The sequence below is a fragment of the Arachis ipaensis genome, chromosome B6 (genome assembly GCF_059453495.1).
Source record: "Arachis ipaensis isolate K30076 ecotype BB chromosome B6, ASM5945349v1, whole genome shotgun sequence".
NCBI lineage: Eukaryota > Viridiplantae > Streptophyta > Magnoliopsida > Fabales > Fabaceae > Arachis > Arachis ipaensis.
In genome coordinates this window covers 18,232,317-18,248,574 of record NC_142441.1, presented here as the reverse complement: position 1 = coordinate 18,248,574, position 16,258 = coordinate 18,232,317, and the positions used below count along the sequence as shown (strand labels likewise).

At 35.3% G+C, this 16,258-nt stretch overlaps 1 protein-coding gene across 1 annotated transcript; it reads left to right on the top strand.

The window, feature by feature from the left end:
- Positions 1 to 1,069: 1,069 nt before the first annotated feature.
- Positions 1,070 to 5,093, top strand: LOC107646405 (protein FAR1-RELATED SEQUENCE 5-like). The gene is made up of 6 exons (XM_088490483.1): positions 1,070 to 1,223; positions 1,272 to 1,315; positions 2,663 to 3,398; positions 3,487 to 3,627; positions 3,714 to 3,874; positions 4,986 to 5,093. Exons 1-6 carry the CDS (start codon positions 1,070 to 1,072, stop codon positions 5,091 to 5,093), a joined length of 1,344 nt encoding a protein of 447 aa, XP_088346609.1.
- The last annotated feature ends 11,165 nt before the right edge of the window (positions 5,094 to 16,258 follow it).

Here is a 16,258-nt window from a genome sequence, read left to right as displayed (position 1 = left end):
TAACTTTTTTTTAACAACTATTACATAGGCCTTTAACTAATTTTAATTATAAATTGACCCTATATATTTTATATAATTATAAAAACGATTTTTTATTTTATAAATAATTAATTTATCATAAATTTATCATGTTCATTAACAATCAAATACAAAAACAACAACAATTATATCCTCCATGGATCCCAATTTTCTTAAAATATTACATTCGATCCGAGACGTTCTTGAGCATTCATGAAATCGTGTTTCGCTGAAATCCAATCGATTGGAATATCAAACCAATCGATTGAAATTTAACCCAATCGATTGGATTGTATATTGCTGGTAAGTATGGTTTTGAATAAATTAATCGATTGGTGAAAGTAACCAATCGATTGAACAATGAATTAAATGTTAAATTTATGTAATTCAATCGATTGGTCACGGCTAAACAATCGATTGGTCTCAATATTCAATCGATTGGTTACGGCTAAAAATCGATTGAACTTTGCACGTAACTTCTAATTCAATCGATTGGTTTGAAACTTCAATCGATTGGAAAGTGTCCTAAATGTGTTTTTTTCAGCTTTCAATCGATTGGTATTGTAATCCAATCGATTGAAATTTCAAAATCGCTATATATTAAACCCAAATCATGCGTATTGAATTAGAAGTTACGTTTATTATTATTATTATTATTATTATTATTATTATTATTATTATTATTATTATTATTATTATTATTATTATTATGATTTTGAATTTCATTTGAGTATTTAGCTAATTAAAGATAATTATAGATAAGATATAATTAGATAAATTGATCAAATTTAATTTCTTAAATTGAAAATATGTTCTTAAGTTGAAATTGAAAAGTATTTGGTTTTAATTAAAAGATAAGATATCTTAAACAGTTTTAAGATTATTCCGCTGTTTCGCAAATTTTTTAAAAGATAGAATTCAAATTTTGTTATCTTTTTTGGGTATATATATGTGTTCAATCTGACTAATTTTGTATACGTTCACAAACTATTTTAACTATTTGCCTTTCAACCAAGTCTACTCCTAATATATTCTTCCGTTGATAATAATCATGGATATTCCTTCTAACGAAGATATAGTGGGGGTCTTAAATGATGCTACCAACACACAGAATATGTCACTGGACTGTGATTTTATCAAAGTTGATTTTGGTGATCAACTTGGAACTACAATTCCTAGTGATAAACTGAAATCCAATCGATTGGGTTAAATTTCAATCGATTGGTTTGATATTCCAATCGATTGGATTTCAGCGAAACACGATTTCATGAATCCTCAAGAACGTCTCGGATCGAATGTAATATTTTAAGAAAATTGGGATCCATGGATGATCTAATTGTTGTTGTTTTTGTATTTGATTGTTAATGAACATGATAAATTTATGATAAATTAATTATTTATAAAATAAAAAATCGTTTTTATAATTATATAAAATATATAGGGTCAATTTATAATTAAAATTAGTTAAGGACTATGTAACAGTTGTTAAAAAAAGTTAAAAAACATGTTTTCTTACTTGGACCACTAAGTGGTCCAAAGGTTCCTGGACCACCGAATCCTGAGCCATGAGTGTTTACTCTCTCTACTTACATATTACTAGTACCAATTAATTAACAAAAAGTTTGTTAAATGTTACCTAACTTTTTGGAAAAAAAAAATTGACGATCAAATTACGCTTTTAAAGCGAGTACTTACTTAAAATCTGTAGATAAAATGAATACAAGAGGCCAATTTAATGTGAGATTATATACCAAAAATAATTTCATTGGCTTTAATTTATGGGGAGCATCTTTTTATATTTTAAACAATAATGTTCTACATCCATGTAAAAAAAATACATTCTAAGCTATTCAAGTTATTTTGCCTAGACGTGCCTCCCCTTCGTTCGTTTGTCATACACACGCTACATATAATGTTTTGCAACCTAAAACTTTACTCAACGTAAACCTTCTGCTGCAACCTAAACCTTCTTCTCTGCTTGCGTTTTCTTCTTGCTCTCTGCATTCTTCCTTATTGATTTGCATTACCTTCAACATAATAAGCTTCGTCGTTCTCCTCTCATGCTCATCTTCTCGTTTTCTTCTTTCGATCTGCTTACGTTACATTTATCTTCTTCCTATTCTTCTTCGTTTTCTTGTTTGATCTGAATCGAAACAATGAATGATTCAACTTCGAATTAGTTGAATGAGAGCGAATTGGATTATTCTTCTAAAACGAATCAACTAGACAATGTTTAGATTATTCAATTTTGAATCGAATTGAATGGAATACAATTACTAATTTGAATTTAATTGAATTTGAATGGACGCAGGTGTTCTAAATCTGAATTGAATTGATAATTCTACAGAAAGATGTTTGAATTTAATTTTATATAATGTATTATATTTTGTTCACTCAGTACTATACAATTGTTTTACCATGAGTACGTGTTCGGTTTATTATGCAAAAAGATGTTTGAATTTGATTTTATATAATGTATTATGTTTCGTTCACTCAGTACTATACAATTGTTTCACCATGAGTACGTGTTTGGTTCACTCTACAGAAAGTTGTTTGAATTTGAATTTATATCATGGATAATGTTCCATTCATCTAGTTCTATACTATTGTTTCACCATAATAACATGTTCGGTTTATTATGCAGACCAGGTGTGCTGTGGATGAACAATTTGTCCCAAAGGTGGGGATGATTTTCAAGAGACTAGAAGAAGCCGGAAAGTTCTACAAATATTATTCCAAACTTGCCAGTTTTTCTACCAAAATAAGGAACACGACTCGGGACGGAGACAAGATCAAGAATCAACTAATCGTATGCAGCAGAGAGGGGAGGTGGAAATCCAAGATATCTCCTACTTTGAAGACAAACCCCTCAGCCGGCATAAACTGTCCAGCCAGGATCTACGTACACATATTGAAGGATGTCGGTCTCTGGACAATTTCCAAAGTTGTTCTGAATCACTCACACCCCTGCTGTCCAGACCGTGCAGAGATGCTCAAACAACATAGGGAGCTAAGCATGTTTGTGTGTCGAACCATCGAAACCAACGAGGAAGCCAAAATCAGACCAAGCAAAACTTACCAATCGTTCATAGCAGTAGCTGGTAGTCACTGGGAACTCAGTTTTATAGAAAAAGATGTGAGAAATTACATCACAAGGGAAGTACGGAATGTTTCTGAACAAGACGATGCCAAAGAATTCAGGAAGTACCTACTAAGAATGAAAGAGAATAACCAAAATTTATTTTTCGAGCTCAACCTCGAAGGCGATCACTCCATCAAACATGCATTCTGGGCCGACACAAGAAGCAGGGCTGCTTGCGAGTATTTCGGAGATGTGGTTTCATTCAACACCACCTACAACACAAACAGGTACTCGGTTCACCCAAATTCAGTCTTTACGTTCACCAAATCCAAACATTTCGGTTCATCACATTGTGAGAGTGTCCATTTATGCAGGTACAATCTGTTTTTTTTTTTCTTTTCTGGGTGTGAATCACCACGGTCAGTCGACACTTCTCGGATGTGCACTGATGAAAAATGAGGACATCCAATCATTCAAATGGTTATTCGAGTGTTGGCTCCGTTGCATGGGAGTGAAGGCACCAAAAGGCATTCTCACCAACCAATGCGCATCAATGCAACGGGCTATTGAGATGTGCATGCTAACAACAATTCACCGGTGGTGCATCTGGCAGATATGAAGATCCCAAACAAACTAAATGGCTACAAGCGACACGAAGAAATCGAACAAGAGATGAGCCACGTTATTTGGAACTCATTCATAAAAGACGCATTCGACAAAACTGGAACGATTTTCTCACAAAGTACAGCCTCGGATGCAACAAGTGGCTCTCAGGTAACCAAGCTTTTAATTCGAATTATTTTCATGCCTTTACCTTTTGGATCAAAACATGTACGGATTTCGGTTTAGTACAGCTCATTAGTTCGGTTCATTTTGCAGAGTTGTACGAGGATCGGCATATATGGATTTCAGTTTACCTGGATAACCACTTCTGGGCGGGGATGAGAAGCACACAAAGGAGCGAGAGCATGCACATATTTTTCAACAAGTTCATCACACGAAATAGTTCCCTGAGTCAATTCATGAAGCAATACGATAATTGCCTAGCAAGCAGAGAGCAAAGAGAGAGAGAATTCGACGCTACATATTTTTACACCGTGATATTATGCGCAATAAAATCAGCAATAGAGGCTCAATTTTAGCACGTGTATACCCACAAGAAGTTCAGGAAAGTTCAAGCACAATTCAGTGAAAAGGTGAACTGCATCACAAGATCAAAGCATTCCACCCTAGGTTTCACAACATACGAAGTGATGGAGCAGGTTTCTAACTCCACATTCAACAAGTTTTTCGTCACGTACGACGCAGTATCACGAGAGATAAAGTGCCAATGCCTGCTATTTGAGTCAAGGGGCATACTATGCCACCATTCCCTGAGCATCCTAAGCTTCGAGCGAGTAGATAACGTGGGATTGAAATACATACTGGAGCGTTGGAGCAAGAACATAAAGAGGAGGCATACATACATCAAGAGTAGCCAAGATGAGCCTCTACTAGAGCCGAGAAGCAAGAGATTCGACGATTTGGTATTTTGATTGCACAATATATGCGAATTCGTTTCAGAGTCGGAGGAGCTTACCAGAATTCTACACTAGGCGTTTGACAATGTCATGATCGAGATGCGAGAATATCAAGCGAGAAGCAAAGGAAAAAGTTCATTATTCCACGAAGAAGCGACGTGAACGACCTTCAAAGCCCGCCACATGTCAAAATAAGAGGCCGGCCCAGGAACAGACTAGGATCAAACCTGGAAAAAAATATCTCAATTGCCATGAAGAAAAAGAAAAAAGCCAGCTCCAAGCGAGGTAAAATTGATTTGCTTTCGATTTGGAAAACATTCATTTGTGTGTTTTGCTAATATACGATTTATTTTCTCTTTTTGCAGTTGAATCTTTTAGACGATGGACCAACGATTCAGCCAAGTTCGAGCTTTCACAATGCACTGGATATGTATTATCCCGGAGAGGATTATACGAGTTTCAGTTTTTATTAACATAAATTTCCTTTCATCTATGAGCACATTTCGGTTCACTAAAGTTATAGGAGGATTAATTTCTGACTGTTGTTAGTCTTTATTGAATAGTCACTTTTTCCATTTTTGATATTAGCTTTTGTGAATTTCTTTATTCAATAGTCACTTTTTTTGTGTATTGAACAAGGTTGCGAGAACTGGACCGGTCAATGAACCGATAAAGTAACTAGTTCAATAGTTTAGAGATTCAACTGGAGTTCAACCGGGGTTTAACCGGTTTAACTAAATATAAAATTAAATTATAAAAAATTTAATATATACTTTTTAAATGGATAAAATTCAAGATTTTATAATTTTATATATTAAATTATCCATTAAAAATTCAAAAACAATTTTAAAAATTAACATTCATAACTAACAAAAATCAAAGTGCATATAATACCACAACAGGTATTCCAATTTCATAAAAATAATAATAAAACTATAACAACAGCATAAACAATGATAGAAACATTGCACCATAACCCAGAATCAACAACTCAGAAAAAAATCAATCTTACAATTTCAAGAAATCACTGAAAAAATTAAATAAACAAAGATCAAATTGCTAAATTGCTAAGTAGTCAAGAGGTTCAAAACTCAAAAGGGGCTAAGAAATCCAATTAACCAACTTGAAATGATAAAGACCTGAGAAGAGAATCTTAAATTCCAATATCTATAAAATTAATTCAGAATTCAATATCCATACAATTAACCTAATCCATATAATTAACTCAAAAATCAGAAATCAGAATATATACAACAACAATCTAAAAAATTAACAAGAAAAAAAAAGCAACTCAAGGAGGAGTAGATGAGTGCTTATTAGGGATGATGACCGAGCAGTGAAACGGAGGTGACTTGCGAAGAGAAGACAACCAAGTAGACACACTCGCAACGGCGAGGAGAACAGAGCTGCCAGCAGAGACAGGGCGAAGAGAACAGGGGGACGCGAGGAGAAGAATAGACCTTTGAGAGGAGAAGACGAGGATGGCAACAACCGCACTGACGCCGGGGGCTGATGGTGGGGGCGTGGCTGGGTGCTCCTCTGATATTGGGTTTTCGGCGACCGGAGCAGGCGGCGGGTGGAAAGAGATTTAGTGTTAGGTTGGAGTCACACAGAGAGAAAAAGGTGGGGCTGGGGCGACAAGCTTGTGCAGGCGAAGGGAAGGGGAAGACGACGGAGAGAGAGATTGCGGTGCTGGATAGGAGACGGCTGGGAGAGGAAGAAAATGATTTCAGAAGGGAGAGGGTTAGTAGGTTACGCGTTAGGGTTGATTTGGGACTGGGTGCAATTGGGTTTTGTTCTTTTTTTTGTTTTTGGTGTCAAAACGACGCCGTTTTTGAGAAAGAAAACAAAACCGGACATTAAGAAAACCTAGCCGGTTTGCTCAGTTCATCGGTTAACCACCGGTTCGGCCAGTTTTTTAGCCGATTTTTTGCAAGTCAGTTTTGAGTATCAACTGGACCAGCTAGATGACCGGTTTCCGGTTAATCCGGTTAAATCGGCCGGTCCGGTCTGATTTTCAGAACCTTGGTATTGAATAGTCAATTTATTCTGCTATGTCAGAGAGTTCAGGTGTTTCTGAAACTGAATAATGATATATACATTTTTTCAAATTATCTCTCTGCTCTATTGATATACGCATTTTTTTGGTTCACTGTGTGTATTAATTTCGGTTCATTTATTTATTTGGGGTTCTTAATATTTGATAAATACCCTGATTCCATTCACTGTGATCCTGGAACATAACAGTAGGTAGACAGTTCCAACAGATATATACATTTTGAATCAGATATAAATATTAACATTAGATATATACATTAACATTAACATTAGATATATACATTAAGATTTACATTAATATTCAGATATATATATTGAAAGAAGCAGTGTTTGCTTTTTTAAACAAAATAGTGTTAATTACAACCAGTGAAACAAAGTATATCCTATTTACTACTATATATATCCCCAGACGTGAATTTACAAAAAGGATTGGAGAGGGCAGCAGATGGTTTCGGGAGTCTTATTGCTTCACATACTCGAATGACTTGGTCTTTCATTTTGTACAGTTTGTGGAACAGAATATTTGGACCATATTCAAGCCTAAAAGCATCAATCTCTTCCTAAATTTCAATTGAAATGAATTAGTTACATAAGAAATGAACCCAACTGAAATAAGAAATGAAAGAATTTTATTAATTTAGAAACTACTTACTTGTGTCTTAGCTTTATATTGATACCTCTTCTGCTTTTGATCTTTCGAGGATTAATTGTTTCAAGCCATTTCATGATGTATATGCCACAGTCATAGCTAAGAAAGAATTTAAGTAAAATATGATTAATAATATACAAAATAAAACACATTAAAAATAGCATTATAGAAGAGAAAGATTTTTACCTTGTACTTTGACCATTGAGCCTGATATACTCTGTTTCTTCTCCATCTTCGTCCTCCATTATGGGTTCCGTCCCAGTGTAAACTCTCATATGGGATATTATTAATCCCTAAAAGTGATAAAAAAAAAGGTGACCTAAAATTAGGTGAATCAAAATTAGCAACTTCACTGAACCGAACACAAATCATGACTTGAATAAAACATCAAAAGCATTGAATCAACAAGGGAAACATTTAAATAACTTATAACAAATTTGTTCAGTTTAATCCTCAAATTAGGTATTTCATTCTTGTTCTTGTTCACGGGGTCAAGCACATAGAATGCCTTTTTTTCGGACATCGGCAATCCACAACCACCAGTTTCCTCCATTGCAAATCGGCACAAACAGCTGAAGTTTGAAAAAATGATAGAATATCTCAGTCCAAATGATAGCAAACGAGAGAATTATCAAAGAAGGTTTAGAAATCACGACTTACAAATAGATGCGATGTGAGTTTTCATTTGTCAAGAAACTAGCGTTGGTGTGCATATCGATCGACATCGTACCGGTAGGCCTTCTTGGTCTTTGGATCAATGTACTTCTCGCCATGGTTTCCCAACATAAACATCTGCAAAACAAACCTCAGTTAAATAAGAAAAGAACCAGTAAAACACCATTCATGTGCTGAATAAAAGGACATAACTGAAGACACTAACAATCAAGTGAACGAAAATGACAAACTTCACTGAACCGAATGTAATTCATGTGCTGAATAAAACGTGATACACATTTTATCATCAAGAAAAACATTTTCTACATGCAAAAGGACATAATTGAAGACACAAACAATCAAGTGAATAAAAATGACCAATACCACTGAACCAAACGCAATTCATGTGCTGAATAAAACGTTATACACATTCAATCAGCAGGGAATAAAAAAATTGGCTTACCACAATATCTGTTGACACACAATATATATCTTTCTCAAACCGGGGACATTTCATGTCGTTGAGAACTATGCAATGTGTATTGACCAACCTACAGGAAGAACATTTCTGAGATATGCGGTATTAGAGTCTTTAGAAAAATAGTATATACCCATTTTGGTCCTCAAAGAATTTCAGACTGGACACTTTAGTCCTTAACTAAAATTAATTACTCAATTGGTCCCTAACAATTAATTTCGTCAGTCACTTAGGTCCTTTACTCTGTTAACTCTAACGGAGGACAAAATAGTCCCTGACAACTCTAATAGGGGACAAAATGGTCCCTGATCTCCTCTGTTCGGAAATGACACTGTTCTCTCCCAATTTTCATCATATCTCGCATAACACTAGCAGTCTAACAGTGTAACTTCAAACTACACAATGCACACTCTATAAATTTAATGTTCACAAGAAAAAAATCATCAACTTGTTCTCAACCAATTCATACTCAGGAAACTAATGTCTATGTCTCTCAACTAGTTATCGTCTTCGATGGATCCCATGAATCTAGACAGCAAGTCTGATTTGTTAAGACTCGTCGTTGTCGTTGTCATTGCCATCTCCCTCTTCCTCTGCCCTATCATCTCCATGACCATATTGTCCACCACTCCGATCGCTTCCTTCAGCTTCTTCTCCGAACCAATGTTCAGTAATCGCTTTAGTTTCCATATGAGCGGCAACGACGACATTGCTCGTTGTACTGATAGCTTGGATGCGAGGTCAAAGCTGTCTGCCAACTTGGACTCTGGAAAAGAAGGAATGAAGCTCTCGGTGTCTATTTCAAATGAGAATTTGCATATGATTTCGAAGGAGAATCTTCTCATGATGTCCTAATGTCCAATAATCTATATTGCTTGCCGGAGAGTGGAGAAAGGCGTGCCCTTGGAGTAGTTGTGGAACTTGGTCTTGAGGATGTCGTGGACCTGTCGGGGTTGGAGGTGATGTTATCGAAGACGTGGAAGTGGATGCTTTTGGTGGGTGAAGTGCAGAGATTTAGGAAGTGTGTGGTCCATGACATGTTGAGGTAGGTGCGATACGTGTGACAATTATACCATAGCTTAATCTTGGAGCTAAAGAGGAGGAAGGAAAAGATGGAAAAGAAGACTGTGAAGGTGAAGAAGGAGAGTATGAATGTTAGGGTTATGCGAGATATGATAAAAATTGGGAAACAACAGTGTCGTTTTCGAATAAAGGGGTTAGGGATCATTTTGTCCCTTGTTAGAGTTGTCAGGGACCATTTTGTCCCCTGTCAGAGTTGTCAGGGACTATTTTGTCCTCCGTTAGAGTTAACGGAGTAAAGGACCTAAGTGACTGACGGAATTAATTGTTAGGGACCAATAGAGTAATTAATTTTAGTTGGGGACTAAAGTGTCCAGTTTAAAATTCTTTGAGGACCAAAATGGGTATATGCTCTTAGAAAAATTATTAATGTTAACGCAATAGGCAAAGATTTTACCGTGATTTCCACATGTTTTAGATACATGAAGTGATGTCTAAGCCCCTCGAAATTCGCTTGATGGTTCAAGATGAATAAGGGGTCATATTCATCGGTACTATCTTTGGTTTCTTTGACATGTGTCATCAAATGATAACACTTCTCCTTCAACTCCTCCGTGATTTCTTTTTCTTTCTCTGTAGTTTTGTAAACTTCAGCAGCTGTGAAGCTCATCTCGACACTTGTTGCTTCAGCAAACTTTAATGCCGCTGTCATTCCAGCATCTACCACCACGTCTGCCTAGACTTCAAGCTCTGACACCGTTGGCTCAGAGGGCTAAGTTGGTTGAGTCAGTGTCACTTGAGACGGGGGAGTCAGTTGAGATGCTGGGGGATCCAAAGGCTGAAGGAAGGCACATCATCTTCCCATTGCCTAGGATGAGCAGCACAGTAAGACAGTAGAGAGAGTAATTTCTGGATTAAACAAAATAGTGAACCAAAATCAAACAAAGTAGTGAACCGAAATTATCCAGATTTGAACAAGTAGAAAACATACAAATCAGGTTGTGCTTCTTCTTCCAATTGTCATCCCGCTGGAGTTTCTTGGCATGGTTGCTGGTGTTCTTCGGGAGGGATGTTGTATTAAACAGAAAAGAGTTCAATAACGACCCAGAATTATTATCCTATACCATTAAAACTAATAAAAAAAATTCTAATTACAACTTAAAGGAACAATGAAAAAGCAATATATAACACATAATATTATAAAAAATGATATTAATTAAAACTTACACATTCAATGGAGCTTTTGGCTCCGTCTTCCTCGGGGAAGATTCCTCCGCAGCCTACTTTTCGAGTTTCGCAAGGCAGCTGTAAGAAACAGAAGAGAGTCCAAAAATAAGAACTCATTGAATTCATTTTTGGGTTCAACTGAACCACAATTAAATCATGTAGTGAACCAAAATTATCAATATTTGTACAAGCAGTAAAACTTACACATCAACAGGTGCTTCTTGTTCTGATTTTTGTGCCGGTGTTTCTTTGCAAGGCTGCTGTTGCATTTTCAAAGAGCTGCTGTGTTAAACAGAAAACAGTTCAATAATGACCCCAAACTATTATCTTATACCATTAAAATTAATAAATATAATTTTATGCACAACTTACTCATTATCAGAAGGGACATAGATATAGTCATCTTTGAGTAACTCTTCCTTAAGAGAACTCGGAAGAGACACCGCAATAGGATCTCTAAGGAATGTAAAGAAGGAAGAAGTTAATGCTGAATAATTAGAATATATTTTGAGAATCTAAAATCTGCACATTGAAAAACTCACATTTTCAAAGGTTGAGAACGAGTTTCTGCTCGAATCTCAATGATTTGTAGGTCAAAATCAGGTGTAGTGCTACTGACATTTAAACACGATTCCGTGTGATTAATTAAATAAAATTTATTACCTAAATCTAAAAGAGAAACATAAATATTTTAAACTTACACTGGTGGAGGTTTAAAACTCTATTTTTGATGGATTTTATTTCTTCTAAAAACTTTTATCGTGGTTTCCGGGGTATTTTTCCTAATAAAAAAGATACCAAATTAAAATCAGCAGCCAAAATTAAAAGAGAGGTTTAGAAACACATGAAATTCATTTCTAGAACCCATTGAACCGAAACTAAAGCCTGCCATGAACAAATTTACCTGGTATTGTCCGATGCATTCATAGATGGTGTGGAGCTCGCCTGAGTCTGTAAGATAGGTTCGCTACCCAAATTTACAATCGGCAATCTAAGCAAGATAAATAAATATTACTCAGTGAATCTAGAGGAATTAGAAAAGGTTGTAGCAAAAGTTAACAAACAAAGAAAAAGAACTCAATATAAGAAACCGAATCTTACGTCTCAGAGAAATCATTTTGTGCATCTGTTGAGTCAAACCTATCGGGAGTAACATTTTTTGTGTGAGCTCCATCATTTCTTCTCTTTGATCTTTTTTCTCTTAACATCTACAATGCCTATTTTCTTCTTTTCGCAATGCTGTATTTTTCTTGTTTAATTCTGAAAATTCATAAAATAAGTATCAATGAACCTAAAACGAAAGCATGAATAACCAAAGACATGATTCGAGAAACTTACTCCTTGTTAAATTCAGGTTTGCTCTCTGAATCTGTCAAAACAAGCTTTCCTGATTTGGTTTGTTTTTTGGCCACCCTCCCCGATTGTTTTCTTTTCATTATGGGTGTTTTTTCAATTTCTTTTTCTCTGCAACATAGACAAACACATCGAATTTATACTGGAGACAAATATCAGCAAGAAAAACATTTCTAATGTGAAAGGACCCAACTGAAGACACAATCAAGTGAATAAAAATGAGCAACACGACTGAGCTGAACTCAATTCATGTGCTGAATAAAACGTGATATACGTTCAATCATCAAGAAAAATATTTGTGCATGTAAAAGGACAAGTAAAGACACTAACAATCAAGTGAACAAAAATTACAAAGCCCACTAAACCGAACGCAATTCATGTGCTGAATAAAAAGTGATAGACATTCAATCATCAAGAAAAATATTTCTGCATGAAAAAGGACTCAACTAAATAGTTGACAATTAAATGAATCAACTTGACCAACTCTACTGAATAATATCACATTTGTAATTTACTTAACAAGCATACTGATGCACCACTATTTCGTGGTACATTTTAAGCTGAATTGAGTGGATTTTATCCATTATTCTCACACTTATTCATAGAATTCGTATGTTTTACATTTTCCTTCCTAATTTTGTGCTATGGTTGAAAACATGCTTCTTTGGCCTTAAATTTGCTAATTTTAATCCTCTCTTATTAACGTTCGATGCCGTGCTATGTGTGTTCAGTGTTTTCAGGTTTTATATGGCAGGAGTGGCTTAGAGGATAGAAAGGAAGCATGCAAAAGTGGAAGGAATACAAGAAATCAAGTATTTCAGAATCTGGTAGCGACGCGTACACATGACCAGTGTAGCAGGCAATCGATGCGTACGCGTGGATGATGCGTACGCGTGACCAGGAATTTGTTCATCGACACGTACGCGTGGCTGACACGTACGCGTGACAGAGCATCACATGCTGCATTAAACAGAAAATATTGGGGGCGATTTCTGAGCTGCTTTTGGCCCAGTTCCAAGCCCGAAAGTGAAGATTAGAGGCTATAGAGTGGAGCTGGATGAGGGAATCATTCACTTATCATTTCACACAATTATTAGGTTTTGATGTAGTTTTCTAGAGAGAGAGGTTCACTCCTCTCTCTAGGTTTTAGGATTTTTAGTTCTATTTCTTCTTCAATTCAGATTTCCATCTTGCTTTAATTTAGTTTCTATTCTACATTCTATTATTCTAGCATCTTAGTTTGACTTCTCTAGTTGATTTCTTTATTTTTCCAATTTAGTTTATGAACTCTTCATGTTAGATTCAATTTTCTATTTAATACAATTTGAAGTATTTCATGTTTATTGCCTCTTTCTTCATTTGTTATTATTGATTCCTTACAATTGTTAGTTTTAGATTTTATATTCTCTCATTGCTTTTCTATGCTTTTATTTTGTGCCTACCAAGTGTTTGATAAAATGCTTGGTTAGATTTTAAATTAGATTTTCATGTTCTTAACTTGGATTGATTAATTTGGAGACTCTTGAATTGTCAAAGTCTCTTGTTGGTTGGTGATTAAAAGTTGCTAGTTGGCTTGAGCTTCACTAACTCTAGTGTTTGATTAGGACTTGTGAACTCAAGTTGATTTGCTCACTTGACTTTCGTTCAATTGTTAGAGGATAACTAAGTGAGAGTAATTTGCAACTACCATCACAATTGACAATGATAATGAGGATAGGAGCTCCGATTCTCAACCTTTGCTAGGACTTTTCTTAGTTGTTAGTTTATTTTCTTGTTATTTACATTCCTTGCTTATTAAACTCAAAAAAAAAAAAAGATACAATCTCATAACCAATAATAAATGCACTTCTCTGCAATTCCTTGAGAGACGACCCGAGGTTTGAATACTTCAGTTAATTTTATTGGGTTTGTATTTGTGACAAACAATTTAAACATTGATTGAGGTTAAATTGTCGGTTTAGAACTATACTTGCAACGCGATAATTTTTGTCAAAATCTTTACCGATATTTTTTCTCCGTCACATACATAAACAATTTTTAGCAAAAAAAAGAAAAACTAAACTAGATGAATATCATACAATCAAATAAATGAGCATCACTCAATACTTACTGGCTTTCAGATTGGCTTGTGCTCTCTGAATCCGTCGGCATAGGCTTCCTTTTTTTGCTTTCTTTTTTAACCACCTTCTATGGTTGTTTTCTTTTCTTTGTGGCTGTTTTTTCAATTTCTTCTTCTCTGCAATACATAAGAACAAGCGCATAAGAATAATTTTGACCAAATACAAGTAAAATGAAACCAATATGAACATCAAACTTACTGGTTTTTAGATTCACTTCTGCTTTCTAAATCCGTGTTATTGCTTTCAGTTTCTCTTGTTGTTTTTGAATCTGTCTCAACAATCTTTTGTTTTTTAACCACCCTCTGTTGTCTTGTTCTCTTGGCTGGCAGTGTTTTGTCGGATTCGGATTCAGCTTCGGATTTAAATTCGGAAAATGTGTCTTCTTCCAAAGAAGAATCCAGATCAACAATTTTCTTTTCTTCTTTCTTCCCTTTTCCTTTCTCTTTCCACTTCAAAAAAGTTGGTTTCTTCTCCATCTTCTTTCTTTTTATTTTTTTCTCCTTTATTTGCTTTCTATACAGAATTCCCTAAAACACAAACTTATTTAGTTAGCATAGTATTTTAGAAGCATCTGAAATGAGCAAATACAATAACAATCAGGTGAATCAAAATGAGCAGATTCATTGAGCCGAACACCATTCATGTGCTGATAATACGTGATAAATATTCAATCATCAAGAAAAACATTTCTGCATGCACAAAGACTCAACTGAACACATTAACAATTAGGTGAATCAAAATTACAAACCCCACTAAACCGAACAACATTCATGTGGTGAATAAAATGTGATAAACATTTAATCATCAAGAAAAATATTTCTGCATGCACAAAGATTCAAATGAACACACTAACAATCAAGTGAATAAAAATTAGAAACTTCACTGGACAGAAAGAAAATAAAAATACATTTCAGAATAAGTCGATCTACTAAATCAAGCAACTCAATCCAATAAACTTAAAATGTAACTAGGAGAAATAAATTAATTATAACCTAAAACACAAGCTTATTTAGTTAGCAGAGTATTTTTAGAAGCATCTGAAACAAAATTTTAGGGAAAAATTTTTGTTTAATTTACCATTTTGTTTGTTGCTTCCTGAGTAATCCGGTCGAGCATCATCTTCTTTGTCTAGTGGGCCATCCACGGTGGCGGGGGAGCATCAGGTGCATCCAAGCGATGGAACTTAGTTTCATGGAAATAAATTAGCATAAAAACAAAAACACAGCCATCAAGGAACTGTTTCTTTCCCTTTCTCTTGTTTTCAATTCCCTTCCTCAAGAAGCTGAGCACATGATTTGCCCAATCCCACTGTCGGATGTTATCCACATGAAAGATAGGAGGCTTATGGATCGTGGAGGCCATGCTTACCGTTGTTGGCAGCAAGAAGCACTTCTGTACGAAAACGACAAAAGTCCTCCGGAATTTTTGCCGGTTCTCCTCCCCTTCAACACTCATATCCAAGTTAGACTTTGTCAAATATGCCAACGCAACACATTTGAGGCTGTCAAATATTGCCTTGTCTGGCTCATTCAATTTGCCATACTCAACCTTTTCAGGAAAACGATTCCCTGCAATATTTTAATAGCAACAAATCAGCCAAAAAGACTCAGTTTAATTTTCTGTTCTTTAATGAACCAAAATCAAAGGAAGTAATGAACCAAAAATAAACAGAAAGTGAAAAGTGTATTACCATCATGGCTTATGCTCAGTGCAGCTGCCATCTTGCGAGGTGTTATGTATATTTTCCTATGGAGAGTTTTCAGGCATCCATGATACTCATTATAGCAATCAATCAATTCTCTCAAGAGAGCGTGAGAGACATTCATTTTCGGGACATGTGCCAGGGCACCGAATCCTATTTCTTCAACTATATCTTTCTTTTTTTTACTCAAATTCTTGAACACTATTGCTATTGCCTTTGTTTGGCATCTGCAATCGTGAGTTTTTTGCAAGTTTTCAAACAGAATGTGATGATATATTTATAATAAAAAATAGATTTTATTCGAATGAAAGCAGATAAATATATTTAATGTGCTTACGTTATAGCGCGGCTTGTCCTTCTTTGTCACCATTGTCTTC

Excerpts from the sequence above, each read along its gene's own strand:
- LOC107646405 (XM_088490483.1), top strand. The coding sequence starts at position 1,070 with ATGGATATTCCTTCTAACGAAGATATAGTGGGGGTCTTAAATGATGCT. Across the intron at positions 1,224-1,271 it reads ACTGAAATCCAATCGATTGG|CGAAACACGATTTCATGAAT; the intron begins GTTAAATTTCAA and ends ATTGGATTTCAG. Across the intron at positions 3,628-3,713 it reads GGGAGTGAAGGCACCAAAAG|ATATGAAGATCCCAAACAAA; the intron begins GCATTCTCACCA and ends TGCATCTGGCAG.